The sequence below is a fragment of the Oncorhynchus kisutch genome, linkage group LG22 (genome assembly GCF_002021735.2).
Source record: "Oncorhynchus kisutch isolate 150728-3 linkage group LG22, Okis_V2, whole genome shotgun sequence".
Taxonomy (NCBI): domain Eukaryota; kingdom Metazoa; phylum Chordata; class Actinopteri; order Salmoniformes; family Salmonidae; genus Oncorhynchus; species Oncorhynchus kisutch.
Genome location: NC_034195.2, coordinates 25,263,820 through 25,281,616, shown reverse-complemented (window position 1 = coordinate 25,281,616; position 17,797 = coordinate 25,263,820). Strand labels below are relative to the sequence as shown.

At 41.7% G+C, this 17,797-nt stretch overlaps 1 protein-coding gene and 1 long non-coding RNA gene across 4 annotated transcripts in view; one reads left to right on the top strand and one right to left on the bottom strand.

Annotated features, from left to right (window-relative positions):
• Positions 1 to 7,237: 7,237 nt before the first annotated feature.
• LOC109867185 (uncharacterized) lies at positions 7,238 to 8,735 on the bottom strand. Its single transcript, XR_004204871.1, has 3 exons — positions 8,445 to 8,735; positions 8,266 to 8,333; positions 7,238 to 8,160 (listed from the first exon to the last, which is right to left on the bottom strand). It is a non-coding gene; the product is annotated as an uncharacterized LOC109867185 (long non-coding RNA).
• A 761-nt stretch (positions 8,736 to 9,496) lies between these two features.
• LOC109867183 (ran-binding protein 10) overlaps positions 9,497 to 17,797 on the top strand; it is a 32,004-nt gene continuing 23,703 nt past the window's right edge. The window contains exon 1 of one of the 3 annotated variants that reach the window (XM_031801931.1): positions 9,497 to 10,024. In XM_031801931.1, the coding sequence (XP_031657791.1) occupies positions 9,826 to 10,024 (199 nt within the window). In that variant the 5' untranslated portion in view covers positions 9,497 to 9,825. The remainder of the gene's footprint in view (positions 10,025 to 17,797) is intronic. The other 2 variants (XM_020456175.2, XM_020456176.2) reach the window with 2 other exon arrangements.

The following is a 17,797-nucleotide window of genomic DNA, read 5'->3' as shown; positions in this document are numbered from 1 at the left end:
AGCAAAACTCTACAGTGGCTTGCTAAAGTATTCACTCCGCTTGGCTTTTTTCTTATTTTGTTGCCTTACAACCTGGAATTAAAATAGATTTTGGGGGGGTTGTATCATTTGAATTACACAACATGCCTACCACTTTGAAGATGCAAAATATTTTTTAATTGTGAAACAAAAAAAAGATAATAGCAAAAAAATGAAAACTTGGGTGTGCATAACTATTCACCCCCTCAAAGTCAATACTTTGTATAGCCACCTTCTGCAGCAATTACAGCTGCAAGTCTCTTGGGGTATGTCTCTATAAGCTTGGCACATCCATCATTCTTCATGGCAAAACTGCTCCAGCTCCTTCAAGTTGGATGGGTTCTGCTGGTGTACAGCAATCTTTAAGTCATACCACAGAATCTCAATTGGATTGAGGTTTGGGCTTTGATTAGGCCATTCCAAGACATTTAAATGATTCCTCAGGAATTCACTCGTGTGTTGCTTTAGCAGTATGCTTAGGGTCATTGTCCTGCTGGAAGGTGAACCTGTCCCAGTCTCAAATCTCTGGAAGACTGAAGCAGGTTTTCCTCAAGAATATCCTTCAATTCTGACCAGTGTACCAGTCCCTGCTGATGAAAAACATCCCCACAGCATGATACTGCGATGGTGTTCTCAGGGTGATGAGAGGTGTTGGGTTTGTGCCAGACATAGCGTTTTTCTTGATGGCCAAAATGCTCAATTTTAGTCTCATCTGACCAGAATACCTATTCCATATGTTTTGGGAGTCTCCCACATGCTTTTTGGCAAACACTAAACGTGTTTGCTTATTTTTTCTTTAAGCAATGGCTTTTCTCTGGCCACTCTTCCATAAAGCCCAGCTCCATGGAGTGTACGGCTTAAAGTGGTCCTATGAACAGATACTCCAATCTCCGCTGTGGAGCTTTGCAGCTCCTTCAGGGTTATCTTTAGTCTCTTTGTTGCCGTGAGTTTTGATGGGCGGCCTTCTCTTGGCAGGTTTGTTGTGGTGCCATATTCTTTCAATTTCTTAATAATGGATTTAATGGTGCTCTGTGGGATGTTCAAAATTTCCATTTTTTTTTTATAACCCAACCTTGACCTGTACTTCTCCACAACTTTGTCCCTGACCTGTTTGGAGAACTCCTTGGTCTTCATGCTACCGCTTGCTTGGTGGTGCCCCTTGCTTCGTGGTGTTGCAGACTCTGGGGCCCTTCAGAACAGGTCTATATATACTGAGATCATGTGACACTTAGGTGCACACAGGTGCACTTTAAATAATTATGTGTTTAAATAATTATGTGACTTCTGAAGGTAATTGGTTGCACCAGATCTTATTTAGGGGCTTCATAGCAAAGGTGGTGAATACATATGTACACACCACTTTTCTGTTTTTTATTTTTTAGAATTTGTAAAAACTTCTTAGTGATCCCTTCCCGCACCAATCCCGTTTGACAACACCCAGTGAAATAGCAGCGCGCCAAATTCAAAAACAGAAATACTCATAATAATAATTAATAAATCATACAAGTGTTATACATGGGTTTAAAGATTAACTTCTTGTTAATCCAGCCACAGTGTCAGATTTCAAAAAGGCTTTACGTTGAAAGCAAACCATGTTATTATCTGAGGATGGCACCCCATCAAACATGCACATGAAAATCATAATTCAGCCCGCCAGGCACAACACAAAAGTCAGAAATAACATATAATGCATGCCTTACCTTTGAAGATCTTCTTCTGTTGGCACTCCAATATATCCATTAAACATCACAAATGGTCCTTTTGTTCGATAAATTCTGTCGTTATATATCCAAAATGTCCATTTATTTGGCGCGTATGATTCAGAAAATACATCGGTTCCAACTCCCGCAACATGACTACACATTATCTAATTAGTTACCTGTAAACCTGATCCAAACATTTCAAACAACTTTCCTAATCCAACTTTAGGTATTTTTAAACATAAATAATCAATCAAATTTAAGACGGAATAAACTGTGTTCAATACCGGAGGAAAACCAAGTGGAGCGTGCTTTCAGGTCGCGCGCCTCAACCACAACAGTACACTTCACTCGACCCTCATTCTGGACAGCCCTACTTCTTCATTTCTCAAAGGAAAAACACCAACACATTTCTAAAGACTGTTGACATCTAGTGGAAGCGATAGGAACTGCAAGCAAATGCCTTAGAATTCTATATTTCCATTGAAACCCCATTGAAAAGAGAGTGACCTCAAAAAAAAGGTTTGTCCTTGGGCTTTCGCCTGCCAAATAAGTTCTGTTATACTCACAGACATCATTCAAACAGTTTTAGAAACTTCAGAGTGTTTTCTATCCAAATCTAATTATATGCATATCCTAGCTTCTGGGCCTGAGTAGCAGGCAGTTTACTTTGGGCACACTTTTCATCAGGATGTAAAAACAGTGCCCCCTAGCCTTAAGAAGTTTTAAACAAGTTTTTTTTTTCATTTCACTAAACCAATTTGGACTATTTTGTATATGTCCATTACATGTAATCCAAATAAAAATCCATTTATATTACAGGTTGTAAATCACCAAAATAGGAAAAACGCCAAGGGGGATGAATACTTTTGCAAGGCACTGTAAATGCTTTCGGCATTACTACCAACAATACCATAGTACAAATGGGAAGGGGAAAAATACTGAAAACCTAAAGCAGTTTTTCCTATGTGATACCTGCTCCCATTCAGGCCTCTCTGAAGCCATCCAGTTCTCCCCGGAAGCTGTGACCTGCTTGTGCGCCTCAAGCAGTGTGTCATATTCAGTTTTTCTGCAGGGTCTCCATATGGGAAAGGTGCAAATAGAGATTCCAAACGAATTTAAGTGAATCTGCTGTGGTTGAATAAAATATTTTACTGTAATGTACTGTACCTTGAGCAAGTTCTCTTTGTGGGTATGGTCCAGCGTCTACCAGTCACGGCGGGGCATTACATCTCCATACTCAGCATGCGATTGATTTAGCCCCACCACGGCTTTAGTCAGGTCCTCTCGACACACCTTCAGAGCTAATTTCTCTTTAACTGGGTCCTATATTTCCACTTCTGATGGAAAGGAACGTGTATTAAGAGTTGACATAACCCTACAAACCTCTCTTCCATCAAAACAGTTGATGAATCATTATTTTTTCACCGCCTTCCAGCTCTTCCTCTGGTTTCTCATCTGGTCCATAGCTCATGCTGCTGATGTTGGTGATGAGCAGCGTGCTAGCATCACATTCCTCTCTGTACATTAGATACTGAGCGGCGAGGTCATCCTGCAGACAACACACCTGGGAAGAACGAGACAAAGAGCGATGAAGGAGGGTTCAGCCCATGCGTGGATGACATGAAACAGTGCTGCTCTGAGGTATTTTCAGAGCAGCAATGGTGTGATTGAGACTGACCCTAGTTGATATGCACTGTACCTGGTTCTACAGGGAACTTTGTTTCTCCCTCATGTTTTTAATAAACGTTTGAAGCTGTTGGATCTCTTGCTTCAGGCCCCAGAGCCATATACCACGAAATCAGGTTTGAGGACTTTTAGCAAGGTAACTTTGGTCAACTCCGATTTCAATTCGGGATCACCGGTACCACGAAAGTGGCCCACATTTTACCCAGGTATATTTCTATGGCAAACAAATCTTTCAGAACTAACCTACTCCAGGCTGCTCTATTTATCCTTAATGAAGTGCCTGAGACACGAGTTGAGGACCAATTAAATCAGATACCCTCCCTCTTGTAAAGATTGTGTCATCATCCCCTTCATTTGAGAAACTGATTAAATAGTTTTCTTTTGTATGTAGGTATTTTAACATTATTTTTCTACACATTACACATTTAATTAAAACAGTATTTGCTTTCCAAACTGTACGTTTTTTTACAACTGTCAGTTTAACTTTCGCAAATTTTAAAATTTGCGAAAGTTAAACAGTCACAACCAACCATAGACATATAAACCATATATGGCAGTTCCCATTCAAGTCAAGACTGGCAGCCATTGCTAGTGTACTCATGAGTTTAACAGTCAAATTGATAGGGTTAGATGTTCCAACCCCATTCTATGGATGATATGTCTTTGGCCACAACCCAACAAGCTGTTCAGAAGGAGCAATAGGAGTGCGGAAAAAGGTGCTTGTGCATTGATAAGCACACCAAAGACGGCATTAGCTGTTGGATGGCAGGTAGCCTAGTGGTTAGCGTGTTGAGCCGGTAACCAAAAGGATGCTGGATCTAATCCCCGAGTTGACAAGGTACAAATCTGTCATTCTGCCCCTGAGCAAGGCAGTTAACCCACTATTTCCCAGGCGCCCGAAGACCTGGATGTTGATTATGGCAGCCCCCCGTACCTCTCTGATTCAGAGGGGTTGGATTAAATGCAGAAGACACATTTCAGATGAATGCATTCAGTTGTACAACTGACTAAGTTGTACAAATATCCACCCTTTCCCATTAATGAGAACTAGCCTAATAAAATAAAGACAGCACTTCTAAATGCCTATTTCACACCATAGCCTGCTGAATTTGCAAGATAACTTTTCTCTCATTTTGATTTCGGCACAAATGAAAATTTGGCACTGACTCGCCCATGGACTGATGTTTCAACATAAAGGCAGCAGGCAGATGAGCAATATCCACCATCGTAGTACGGATGAAGCCTGATCTGGAATGTGAAGCCAACTGAAGCTGGCTAGATTTGTAAAAGCCTGAGTAGATCTAGCGTGCTTCGTAGTATACCACTCAGATCTCTGCCCTCTCCTCCTCTTGCAGGCCCAGGATCCAAGATCAAGAAGGCCAAGAAAATCATCAACGACCTCAGCCACTCGAGCCACGGCCTGATAACCCTGCTACCATCTAGAAGGCAGACAGACACAGTACAGGTGCAAGAGAGAGACTCAGGCCATCAGACTGTTAGTCACCACTAGCCGGCCTCTGCCCAGTACCCTCTCCTGAACTTTAGTCAATGTTACTAGCCGGCTACCACCCGATACTCAACCCTGCACCTTAGAGACTGCTGCCCTATGCACATAGTCATTAAACACTGGTCACTTTAATAATGTTTACATACTGTTTTACCCACTTCATACACAACATAAGTGGACGCCTGCTCATCGAACATCTCATTCCAAAATCATGGGCATTAATATGGAGTTGGTCCCCCCTTTGCTGCTATAACAGTCTCCACTCTTCTGGGAAGGCTTCTCACTAGATGTTGGAATATTGCTGCGGGGACTTTCTTCCATTCAGCGACAAGAGCATTAGTGAGATTGGGCACTGATGTTGGGCGATTAGGCCTGGCTCGCAGTCTCGTACCAATTCATCCCAAAAGTGTTAAATGGGGTTAAGGTCAGGGCTTTGTGCAGGCCAGTCAAGTTCTTCCACACGATCTCAACAAACAATTTCTGTATGGATCTCGCTTGTGCACAGGGGCATTGTCATGCTGAAACAGGAAAGGTCCTTCCCCAAACTGTTGCCACAAAGTTGGAAGCACAGAATCGTCAAGTGTCGTTGTATGATGTAGCGTTAATATTTTCCTTCACTGAAACTAAGGGGCCCGAACCATGAACAGCCCCAGACCATTATTCCTCCTCCACCAAACTTTACAGTTGGCACTATGCATTGGGGCAGGGAGCATTCTCCTGGCATCCGCCAAACCCAGATTCGTCCATCAGACTGCGATGGTGAATCGTGATCACTCTTAATCACTCCAGAGAACGCGTTTCCACTGCTCCAGACTCCAATGACGGTGAGCATTACACCACTCCAGCCAACGCTTGACATTATGCATAGTGATCTTAGGTTTCTGTGCGGCTGCTCAGCCATGGAAACCCATTTCATGAAGCTCCAGACAAACAGCTATTGTGCTGACGTTGATTCCAGGGCCAGTTTGGAACTCGGTAGTAAGTGTTGCAACCAAGGACAGATGATTTTTACGCGCTTCAGCACTCAGCGGTCCCGTTCTGTGAGCCTGTGTGGCCTACCACTTCCCGGCTGAGCCGTTGTTGCTCCAAGAAGGTTCCACTTCATAATAAAAGCTTTTACAGTTGACCGGGGCAGCTCTAGCAGGGTAGACATTTGACAAAACAACTTGTTGGAAAAGTGGCATCCTATGACGCTACCACGTTGAAAGTCAGTGAGCTCTTCAGTAAGGCCATTCTACTCCCAATGATTGCATGGCTGGATGCTCGATTTTATACACCTGTCAGCAATATTTGTGACTGAAATAGCCAAATGCACTAATTGTCCACATACTTTTGTATATATAATGCATTCAGTTAAGTATTCAGACTCCTTGACTTTTTCTACATTGTATTACGTTACAGCCTTATTCTTGAATGGATTCAATTGTTTTTTCCCCTTCATCAATCTACACACAATACCCCATAATGACAAAGCAAAAACAGATTTTTAGAAATGTTTACAAATGGATGTTCGATCGGGTTCAAGTCCGGGCTCTTTCTGGGCCACTCAAGGACATTCAGAGACTTTACCCAAAGCCACTCCTGCATTGTCTTGGCTGTGTGCTTCAGGTCGTTGTCCTGTTGGAAGGTGAACATTCACCCCAGTCTTAGGTTCTGAGCGGTCTGGAGCAGGTTTTCATCAAGGGCTTCTCTGTACATCTTTCTATCGACCCCAACTAGTCTCCCAGTTCCTGCCGTGGAAAAACTCTGGAGCTGTCAGGGTGACCATCGGGTTCTTGGTCACTCTCCCTGACCAAGGCCCTTCTCCCCCGATTGGCCGGGCCGCCAGCTCTAGGAAGTCTTGGTGGTTCCAAACTTCTTCCATTCAAGAATGATGGGGGCCACTGTGTTCTTGGGAACCTTCAATGCTGCTGACATTTTTGGTACCCTTCCCTTGATTTGTGCCCCGACACAATCCTCTCTCGGAGCTCCACTGACAATTCCTTCGACCTAATGGCTTGGATTTAGCTCTGACATGCACTGTCAACTGAGGAACCCTTATATAGACAGGTGTGTGCCTTTCCAAATCATGTTGAATCAATTGAATTTACCAAAAGTGGACTCTAATCAAATTGTAGAAACATCTCAAGGATGATCAATGGAAACAGGATGCACCTGAGCTCAATTTCGAGTCTCATAGCAAAGGGTCTGAATTCTTATGTAAATAAGGGTGTTGTTTTTTTATTTTATCAAAGAATATGTTTTTGCTTTGTCATTATGGGGTATTGTGTGTAGATTGATGAGGAAACAAATGTATTTAATAAATTTTAGAATAAGGCTGTAACATAACAAAATGTGGGAAAATTGAGGGGGTTTGAATACTTTCTGAATGCACTCTATATACTGTGTTCTATTCAAAGCTCATCCTATAGAACTACTGCTGTACACACCTTTTCTATTCATATACTGTCCATAATGTCTATACACACCATCATATATACATATATAGTTATATTCCGGACTCTGATGTTGCTCGTTGTAATATTTAAATTTGTCCCTTTTTATTTTGGGGATTTGTGTGTATTGTTTTGCATTGTTAGGTATTACTGCACTGTTGGAGCTAAGAACATAAGCATTTTGCTACACCCATGATAACATCAAAAAAAATTGTACGCAACCAATAAAATGTGATTTGGTCCCCTTCTCACATTGCTCTGAGACCAGAACCAGATGAGCACGGAGGGGCACTAGCTCACAGATCTAGTCCCATAGGTATGCTGCAGAAATAGACATTGCAGTCAAATCAAATCAAATCCAACATCCTATAAGCATGAAATATGTAAGCCCCTCTCATACTTCCACTCATCCTTGTTGTGCTGTCCAGGCTCACATTCACCATAACACTATAGGAATATATGCCACAATCACAAACATTCCATGCTGCAATGCTACACACCAAATGTGATTTCATTTTTAAAAAGTATGTAAGACTGTAGCGGCTTGTACAGTATATATGACAGAGGGCAGATTTTGTGACTTGACAACCAAGTTATAGGCTGTACTCCTTATTGTAGTTAGGTAAATACCATGTACCAAACCCATGAAAATGTATGGATAACATGTATAAATTAAAAGACAGATGGATGGGACGTGAAGTTTGACTTTTGGCAGAAGTGGGTCAAGAGCCTGCAGCTCCCTCTACAGGTAGCTTTCAAGCTGCTCCAGAATCGTCGCTTCCCCACAGGGCCACAAAACGAATCACCACATCTGTAGCACATGATTGGTATCAGTAAATTCTTCCACAACTTTAACGCTTTCATATGATACAGTGCATATAATTTGTAAAATAACCATGGTTCCTGATCTCTCCACCTGAAGTACTGTCTCCTCCCCTGCTGAACAACTTGAGTGGAGACATGGACAGGCCAGGTTGAGCCAACCTTACAAAACAATTAGCAAGCGAGGGGAAATAATAGTTTAGTATGTGTCCATATCGCTATATCCAAAATATTAAAATCACGTTAGCTAACTGCTAACATTATCTATCTTACTCTGTTTGATGCTAGACTCTACTGATGAGCCGGGACCTCCAATTGCCACTTGCCGCCCATTTCTTTTTTCGGCGTCATGTTGTTGATAGTCTGAGAAGTGATATGGAAACTACTACAATTAGATAGTTAGATAGAAACATTTATTATTATGATTAGCTAGCATCATAGCTAGATAAATCGCTAAACTATCTGAGTGAGCTAGCAAGCTAAATTAGAGGCCACTTTCCGTTCAAACGACGACAAATGTGGTAATCGAATGTTTAACGTTAGATGAAGCAAACAGGGGCGCTAATTAGCGAATACAGCTAGTAGCTTCAGGGACCCGGATGCATTGTTACGTTAACAACAATGTTACCATGGAAATTAAGGACCCCAAATAGTAGCCCATCCCGCTCCAGATACTTTTGTATCCCAGGAGAACCTTGCCAAAGAGAATGTGTAAAACAATAGTTGGCTCAGGATTTAGTAATGTAGTGAATCGTCAATGTCTGGAACGGGAACAGTTTTGAAAATGTTTTTTTTCTTCTGCTCCCTTGATGAGTTTGCAAACACTAATCTAGCTCAAATACATCTATCAAACATACCAATTTCAGAATCAGCATAGGGAAAGGCAATGCTCTCGAGTTGAAATGGATGCAGCTGGCAGTTTGTCTGGCTCAATTAGGAATTGAAATACTAGTTGTAGTGGTCCGTTCGTTTCTTATTCAAACGACAGAGCAGCGGAATAATTCAGTTTGAGTCGTTAGACAAACTGGCTGTGACTGGCACACATAATCCACTAACATTGCATTTAAAAAAAATATGGATTAGTTTGAGAAACATTTGAGACACAAAATCTTAATGAATGCATGCCAGAATGTAAATAATATGAGGAATTGCATTTCACAAATGTCTGCTTATCTGCTATAATAAGACTTGGGAGTTCATTATGTCCTGGGGTGTTATCATTAGTCCAAATAATTCCAACAGGGTTCCTATTGGACACATTCAGGTAGGTCCCTCCCCGTTCCCTTTGCTTCCGTTTAAGAAACGCTTTGCAACATAATCGGCGTAATAAATACACCCCTGGTCCTGACCATCAACAAAATACGACCGCATACAACCACTCGAAAACTACATTTCCTAGCTTCCTTTTCACGGACTCAAACTGAAAAAATGACCAAAGAGGGGTTCGGAGCGGGTCTTCTGTAGTCGATTCTGAAAATCTTTCGAGCGAATAGCCCTGTATTCAACTACAGTACCCACACGTCACTGTCAGTCCTACTCGAGAGCGTTGGTTAGTCAGGGATATCACACCACTGTCTATCTCACTCTCCCCCTGTATCAACGCATTGACATAGCTAGTAGAAGACAATAAAAAATAAAAAAATTCAAGCCGAAGATGGCAGAGCTTGGAGCGGGGAGCCTGCTGTTGGGGGATCCTGCTTTTAATTACCAAGAAGCCGAGCTAAATGAACGATTGAAGCGGCTCTACCCGGCCGTAAATGAGGATGAGACCCCCTTACCCCGATCATGGAGCCCCAAGGATAAATACAGTTACATCGGGCTCTCACAGAACAATCTTCGGGTGCATTACAAAGGTAAAGTTATACAGAAGTGACAACTGGTATAACATTTAGTACCTAGATGCCTCGAATATGTTATTTACGATAGACTCTCCGGAGGTTCAGCGTCGTGTCTCTATGCTATTATGTGTATACAATCTCCCTGATCTAGTTTGAGCTGCCTCTCGGTCCCTCTTTGCTTTGTTTCACAATAGCAGAGCGGAATGCCCATTGCCCAAATGGTTGACAGTGAACTCACTAACCATGACAAGCATATCCGTTTCTTTGACTAACGTTCAACTCAAACGGTCTCTTTGTTTACAGTTCATTTTGTCTTTACAAGTTAGCTAGCTACCGCTTAAATATGATCATAATCGAAATATTAACCTAACTATAAATTGTGACAGCTAACTACTATGCCACAATTTATAGCTAGGTACCTAGCAATGACAAGCGACGCACAGCTAGTTCGCTAGCAACGTTATCCAAGCCAATGCTAATTGCACGCCATCGCTGTTAGCCAATGCAGTAACTAGCTAAATAATAGCACGCAAACATTAGCTAACTAGTACTATCGAAATGCACCATTGTTTTATTTATATATATATATGAGTAACTAACAATATAAAATGTAGCTAATAACGTTAATGTTAGCTAGCTAAAACTGAACTCTGACGTTAGCTTACTTAGCTATGTAGCTGCTATCGCCTCTTCCTCTGGTTCTAGCTGGCTAAAAGCAAGTCTTCATACAGTTGATATGACTAGACGTTAGAATGTGTTTGTATTTTGTGATAAAATAAGCACCAATTTAGAACAGGGAAACATTGTGCTCTGTTGGCTTGCCAGTTCATGAAGTCGTTCTGTGGCTGGACTATTATTCTAAATCATTATACATTCTGGATCCAACTACTGAGCACAGCTAAGGATTCAATAGAGATCTTCATGTTCTGAAAATAACAAAATCCTCTACCATTTCAACCCAGCCAGCAGCTACACTTCCAGTTGCGACAATGGAGGAGGCCTCAACGCATTTGTTGTGTATAAAGACCTGCACAGAGATTTATGCAGGTAGTTTAGCGATATTTTTTTATTTATTACCACAAACAACTTGTTGGTGTGCAGACAGTAGCCCGGGTGTATAAATACAATTGGTTCAGATAGTTATTTAAGTGTTCTGCAGAAAATAAGTAGGACTTCACAGCTATCCATCTAGAAATCATCATGCTATAATGTGTGTTGTGTAATCATAGAAAGAGTAACATGCTATATGTTTAGTCAACTGTCAAGTCTAATCGCACAACAGTGCTATGATTGAGTCATTATAGGACCATAGTCTGTGCTTAACACAAGATCAGGAAAACAAAAATCACACCTCATTAATAGACAGATCAAGGCCCTGGTCAGTGTAAGGTCCTGGTATTAACATGCACTTGAATCTAAAGAAATAATAGGCTAGCTATACAATTCTCTTAACATTAGGTGGCTGCGGTGGTAGTGCTGGATTCAGGCCTAGGTACACTGCTTTGGTCAATTGTTGTCTGGAGTTGAAGGTTGACAAGGATTTCATGATAATTTGTGACTGATAATTGCATAATCCCATTAGTTGATGGTGGCTCAAAAGCTGCGTGTTTTTTATTTAGGCTGTGTTACATGGTTGGTCGTGTAGCGGGATTGTGGGACTTACAGTGCAGTCGGATGGGGGACATTTTGAGGATGTCTTTTTTTGTGATCATATTTTTTACATTTAGTAATCATAATTGTCAGCAAGCATGAATACAGCATTAGGTCTAGTCTGTCATCTAAAGTTATAGGCTTGTTACTCCCTCTAAAATCACAGAAGCCACTGTGTTGTCAGTTCCTGTTACTTTTTTATGCTATTTTGACCAGTGTGCCAGTTTCCCTTTTGGCCTTGGTACTGTTGATTATACATGGTGGAGCTGGAGGTGTGAGATATCTCAGGATTGCCTATATCTCAAGCCTAGAGATATTAAAGAGTTGCATGTCTGCAAGGCATGCACAGTATAAGTTCCACTGATTCATGTAAGGCCCTGAGCTATACTGAGGAGACCTTGTCTTATGTCAGGTGGTGTCGCTCCTACGTGACCCTTGTCCATCAACCTCAGTACAGGCAGAATTTGACATAAGACAATGCTGTGGAGACTGTTAAGGCTTGTATAGTCCTGTTAGGCTACGTTTAGACAGGCAGCCTAATTCTGATCTTTGTTCCACTAATTGATATTTTGACCAATCACATCAGATCTTTTCACGTCAGAGCTGATCTGATTTGTCAAAAGACAAATTAGTGGAAAAATGATCCGAATTGGGCTGCCTGGCTAAATGCAAACATTTGCCATCTGGCCCATAAGGCCCTATGATTAGGCCTGAGTAATAATAACGTCTATCTTCAGCCTAGACTATTGACATTTAAAATTCTTGTTTTTCAAACCGGCACGTATTTTTAAGGCCTTGTTCCTCTGACATTTTAGTTGTGTAGGCCCTCTATCCCTGGCCTTAATTGTTAATGAAAGGAGGGCCATCTTTAGCTACAACGTTGTTTCCTAATTTCTATTATTATGATCTTAAGTCCTGTGCTCATCATTGTTTTTAGTTTTTTTCTCTCCAGAAAAGGGCATTAGCTTACCTGTTGAACATAGCCTAAGCTACAGTATTGTCTGATTCATCAGTGTGTTTTATGAAGTGGTGGTATAGGATTTGGATTTGTGTACCATAGTCACCCATTGTAAATTATTGGTCTTTGTACTTGCTTTTTTGTGTGTGATTTAGCCTGTATAGATTTCTGCAAGTTTTCTATTTTATGCCTAAAGGTTGTATAGTGTTATTGTGTAATTATATAGCCTGTAGGACACATGGCTGACTTTAAGCATGCCCTGCGATTCCTTTAAGCTGATTTGTAATGTTTGCCCATAGAGAGGGTTTTCTGTCGTCTGAAGAACCAATCATGCATGTTCAGTCAGAGGTGACATCACCAGATTGTGTGTTGGTTTCCCCCAGTCTCTGTGTGAAGCTGTGATGCAGCGTTTGCTAATGTTTCTCCCTCATGCTTTTCCTCTCATTTTCTTTCGTTTTTTTCAGTTTCCTTCTTGTCTATTTATTGTCTTCTGTCGTGGGTAGTACTGCACTACATTCTTGTTTTGACCACTGACTTGACCATGAGGGAGATCCTTTGACTCTGGACTGGGGACTTAGAAAGAGAGAATCCATGAGCAGTTTCAAAAAAAAAATTTGAACTCGTAAAAACACGGTGGATTAAGAACGCCCCACAATATGGGCAACAATTTGCTCTATATAACCAGACATGTTGTTTACACAGCATAAAATGGTGCACGTTAATAGCAAAATTTGAGTATGCTTACATTATGCTCTAATAACACATTGTTAACCAACTACTTAGGCTTATGTGGATGTGAAACAACATTTGGCCTCTAAATAATTGTGTGTGTGTGATTGACGGAGACAGCGAGAGAGTCTCACTCCCAGGACTATGTGGCTCTGAGTGCTGTATGTTGAGGTGGTGGTGTTAGCTGGAGATATTTATAGGCACAAGTGTGTTCATGTGTTGTATTTATTATGGCTGTTTGTACGGTCATAGAGGGGCCTGCTGGGCTTTGGTTACAGAAAGGAGAGGACTGAAAATAGAAGTGATTAATGTTGCTGATGAAATCAAAGGTGATAATAAGTACACTGCTTCTCTATTAGTCATAATGACTGTGGCAAAGCATGACTGGTTGATTAGTGGATTTGTACGATATGATCATGAAGATGGCTGTGCTTTACTGACAGGGACACAGTACAGAGGAGAGGTACAGTACCATTTACATGGTGTATACATACCCCTTCCCTTTTCCTACATTTTGTTACGTTACAGCCTTATTCTAAAATGTATTAAATATCAATTTTTACTCATCAATCTACACAAAATACCCCATAATGACAAAGCAAAAACATGTTTATAGAAATTTCTGCAAAAAAATAACTGAAATATCACTATTACATAAGTAATTCAGATCGTTTACTCAGTACTTTGTTGAAGCACCTTTCGCAGTGATTACAGCCTCGAGTCTACTTGGGCACACCTGTATTTTGGGAATATCTCACATCCTCTCAAGCTCCGTCAAGATGGAACGGGAGCATCACTGCACAGCTATTTTCAGGTCTCTCCAGAGATGTTCGATCGGGTTCATGTCCGGGGTCTGGCTGGGCCATTCAATGACATTGAGACTTGTCCCGAAGCCACTCCTGCATTGTCTTGGCTGTGTGCTTATGGTCGTTTTCCTGTTGGAAGGTAAACCTTCACCCCAGTCTGAGGTCCTGAGGGCTCTGGAGCAGGTTTTCATCAAGGATCTCTCTGTTCATCTTTCCCTCGATCCTGACTGTCCCTGCCGCTGAAAAATATCCCCACAGCATAATGCTGCCTCCACCATGCTTCACCATAGGGATGGTGCCAGGTTTAAACCAGACGTGATGCTTGGAATGCTGGCCAAAGAGTTCAATCTTGGTTTCATCAGACCATAGAATCTTGTTTCTTATGGTCTAAGAGTCTTCAGGTGCCTTTTGGCAAACTCCAAGCGGGCTGTCATATGCTTTTTACTGAGGAATGGTTTCCGTCTGGCCACTCTACCAAAGAAGCCTGATTGGTGGAGTGCTACAGAGATGGTTGTCCTTCTGGAAGGTTTTCCCATCTCCACAGAGGAACTCTGGAGCTCTGTCAGGGTGACCATTGGGTTCTTGGTCACCTCCCTGACCAAGGCTCTTCTCCCCAGATTGCTCAGTTTGGCCGGGCGGCCAGCTTTAGCAAGACTCTTGGTGGTTCCAAACTTCTTCCATTCAAAAATGATGGCCACTGTGTTCTTCGGGATCTTCAATGCTTCTCGTTGAGAATGTCTGATGCTTGATGCTTATGGTTTCATGAAATAAGACAAATGCCTCGAGGGTACCTGAGATCTAGATAACCATAAGAAAAAACAAACCTGGCCCAACCCTTTTCCTGCTCCTGCTGGCTTTTGCAGATTCTGCCATTACTCTCATGAAGTTGCAGTAATAGGCTACACGAGGAGTCTGCAACATTTCTCATGTGGAATGCATATTTATCTTACCATTTATTTGCTATTTTTGTGGGGTATTCTTTACCCCTTTTTCTCCCCAATTTTGTGATATCCAAGTGGTAGGTGACTTGTCCCATCGCTGCAACTCCCGTACAGACTCAGGAGAGGTGAAGGTTGAGAGCCATGCGTCCCCCGAAACACGCCCCCGCCAAGCTGCACTGCTTCTTGACACATTGCTCGCTTAACCCGGAAGCCAGCCGCACCAATGTGTTGGAGGAAACACTGTACAGCTGGCGACCGAAGTCAGCGTGCATACGCCCGGCGCCACAAGGAGTCACTAGAGCATGATGGGACAAGGACATTCCAGTCGGCCAAACCCTCCCCCAGACAACGCTGGGCCAATTGTGCGCTGTCTCCATGCGACACAGCCCGTGATCGAACCTGGATCTGTAGCGACGCCTCTATCACTGGAATGATGTGCTTTAGGGCCTCCCAATTGGCGCAGCGGTCTATCTTACCATTTCTACCAATCTTCGTGCCAGTTGTGGTTTTCATATGCACATTTCCGTGAAACAGTTTCATTTAATTTAAAGTAACGTCTTCATATCTCAATCATTGTCATGTGGGTAATCAAAATTCTATCAAAATTAAAATGATACAATCCTAAAGTAACTTTTTGCCATTGCCAACTATGTAAAAAAAAAAAAAGGTTACATAAAGCCAACAAATAAAAACTTTGCAGCCTGCAAAGAAAATATCCTGATAAAATTAAGTACCGTATAAATCACATTGGCTACACATGGCCTATCTATAACAAACTGGAAACGTATCAACTGTGACTGACCGCCTTGATTCAGTCTTATGTAGCAACATTTGAAATTGTGTTTTTTACATTGGATGAAAGCAGAGACGCAGAGCTACAAAATGGTATGTCATACACTGCATGTGAGAAGCAATGGGAAAGTAATTCTGCTTTGAAAGTTGATAAACTTGTATCCCCACTTTTGAGAAAATAGCCCCCGAATGTTTTGGTACACCTACTGGAGAGCTCTAATTTGTCTACACCCATTCAGCGTTGTTCACACCCTCTTACGCCAGCCCCACCTATCTCTTTAAGAATTCACACGTGAGGTCATGTGTTAAACAGGGAGTGGTGTAGTAAAGATTAAGACTAATTGGTAAAAGTAGTAGCCTACAATAAGGAAACATTCCAGGTAAACAAAGTGTCCAGATAAAAATATTTGATGACATGTCTAATTTGGTACTGCAAAATGGTTACGGGCATAGTAGAAATATCAAAAATAGATGGTGTCAATATAATGAAAAAAAAATAGGTGTCAATGCCAGTAGTGAAAGAACCAAATAATATACAGTATGTACAAAAACAATATCAATGATACCAGTGATAGATGAGGTAGCTACAGTTGAAGTCGGAAGTTTTCATACACCTTAGCCATATACATTTGAACTCAGTTTTTGACAATTCCTGACATTTAATCAGAGTAAAAATTCCCTGTCCTAGGTAATTTAGGATCCCTTTATTGTAAGAATGTGAAATGTCAGAATAATAGTGATTGATTTGAGCTTTTATTTCTTTCACCACATTCCTAGTGGGTCAGAAATTTACATACTAATTGAGTGTATTTGGTAGCATTGCCTTTAAATTGTTTAACTTGGGTCAAACGTTTTGGGTAGCGTTCCACAAGCTTCCCACAATAAGTTGGGTGAATTTTGGCCCATTCCTCCTGACAGATCTGGTGTAACTGAGTCAGGTTTGTAGGCCTCCTTGCTCGCACACACTTTTTCAGTTCTGTCCACAAATGTTCTATAGGATTGAGGTCAGGGCTTTGTGATGGCCCCTCCAATACCTTGACTTTGTTGTCCTTCGGAGATTTTGCCACAACTTTGGAATTATGCTTGGAGTCATTGTCCATTTGGAAGACCCATTTGCTACCAAGCTTTAACTTCCTGACTAATGTCTTGAGATGTTGCTTCAATATATCCACATAATTTTCTTTCCTCATGGTGCCATCTATTTTGTGAAGTGCACCAGTCCCTCCTGCAGCAAAGTACCCCCACAACATGATGCTGCCACCCCAGTGCTTCACGGTTGGGATGGTGTTCTTCGGCTTGCAAGCCTCCACCTTTTTCCTCCAAACATAACGATGGTCATTATGGCCAAACAGTTCTATTTTTGTTTCATCAGACCAGAGGACATTTTCCAAAAAGTACGATCTTTGTCCCCATGTGTAGTTGCAAACCATAGTCTGGCTTTTTTATGGCGGTTTTGGAGCAGTGGCTTCTTCCTTGCTGAGCGGCCTTTCAGGTTATGTCGATATAGGACTTGTTTTACTGTGGATACAGATACTTTTGTACCGGATTCCTCCAGCATCTTCACAAGGTCCTTTGCTGCTGTTCTGGGATTGATTTTCACTTTTCCACAGTACGTTCATCTCTAGGAGACCGATTGCGTCTCCTTCCTGAGTGGTATGACGGCTGCGTTGTCCCATGGTGTTGAGACTTGCGTACTATTGTTTGTACGGATAACTTGGTACCTTCAGGCATTTGGAAGTTGTTCCCAAGGATGAACCAGACTTGTGGAGGTCTACAATTGTTTTCTGAGGTTCTGGCTGATTTCTTTTGATTTTCCCATGATGTCAAGCAAAGAGGCAATGAGTTTGAAGGCAGGCCTTGAAATACATCCACAGGTACACCTCCAATTTACTCAAATGATGTCATTTGAGTC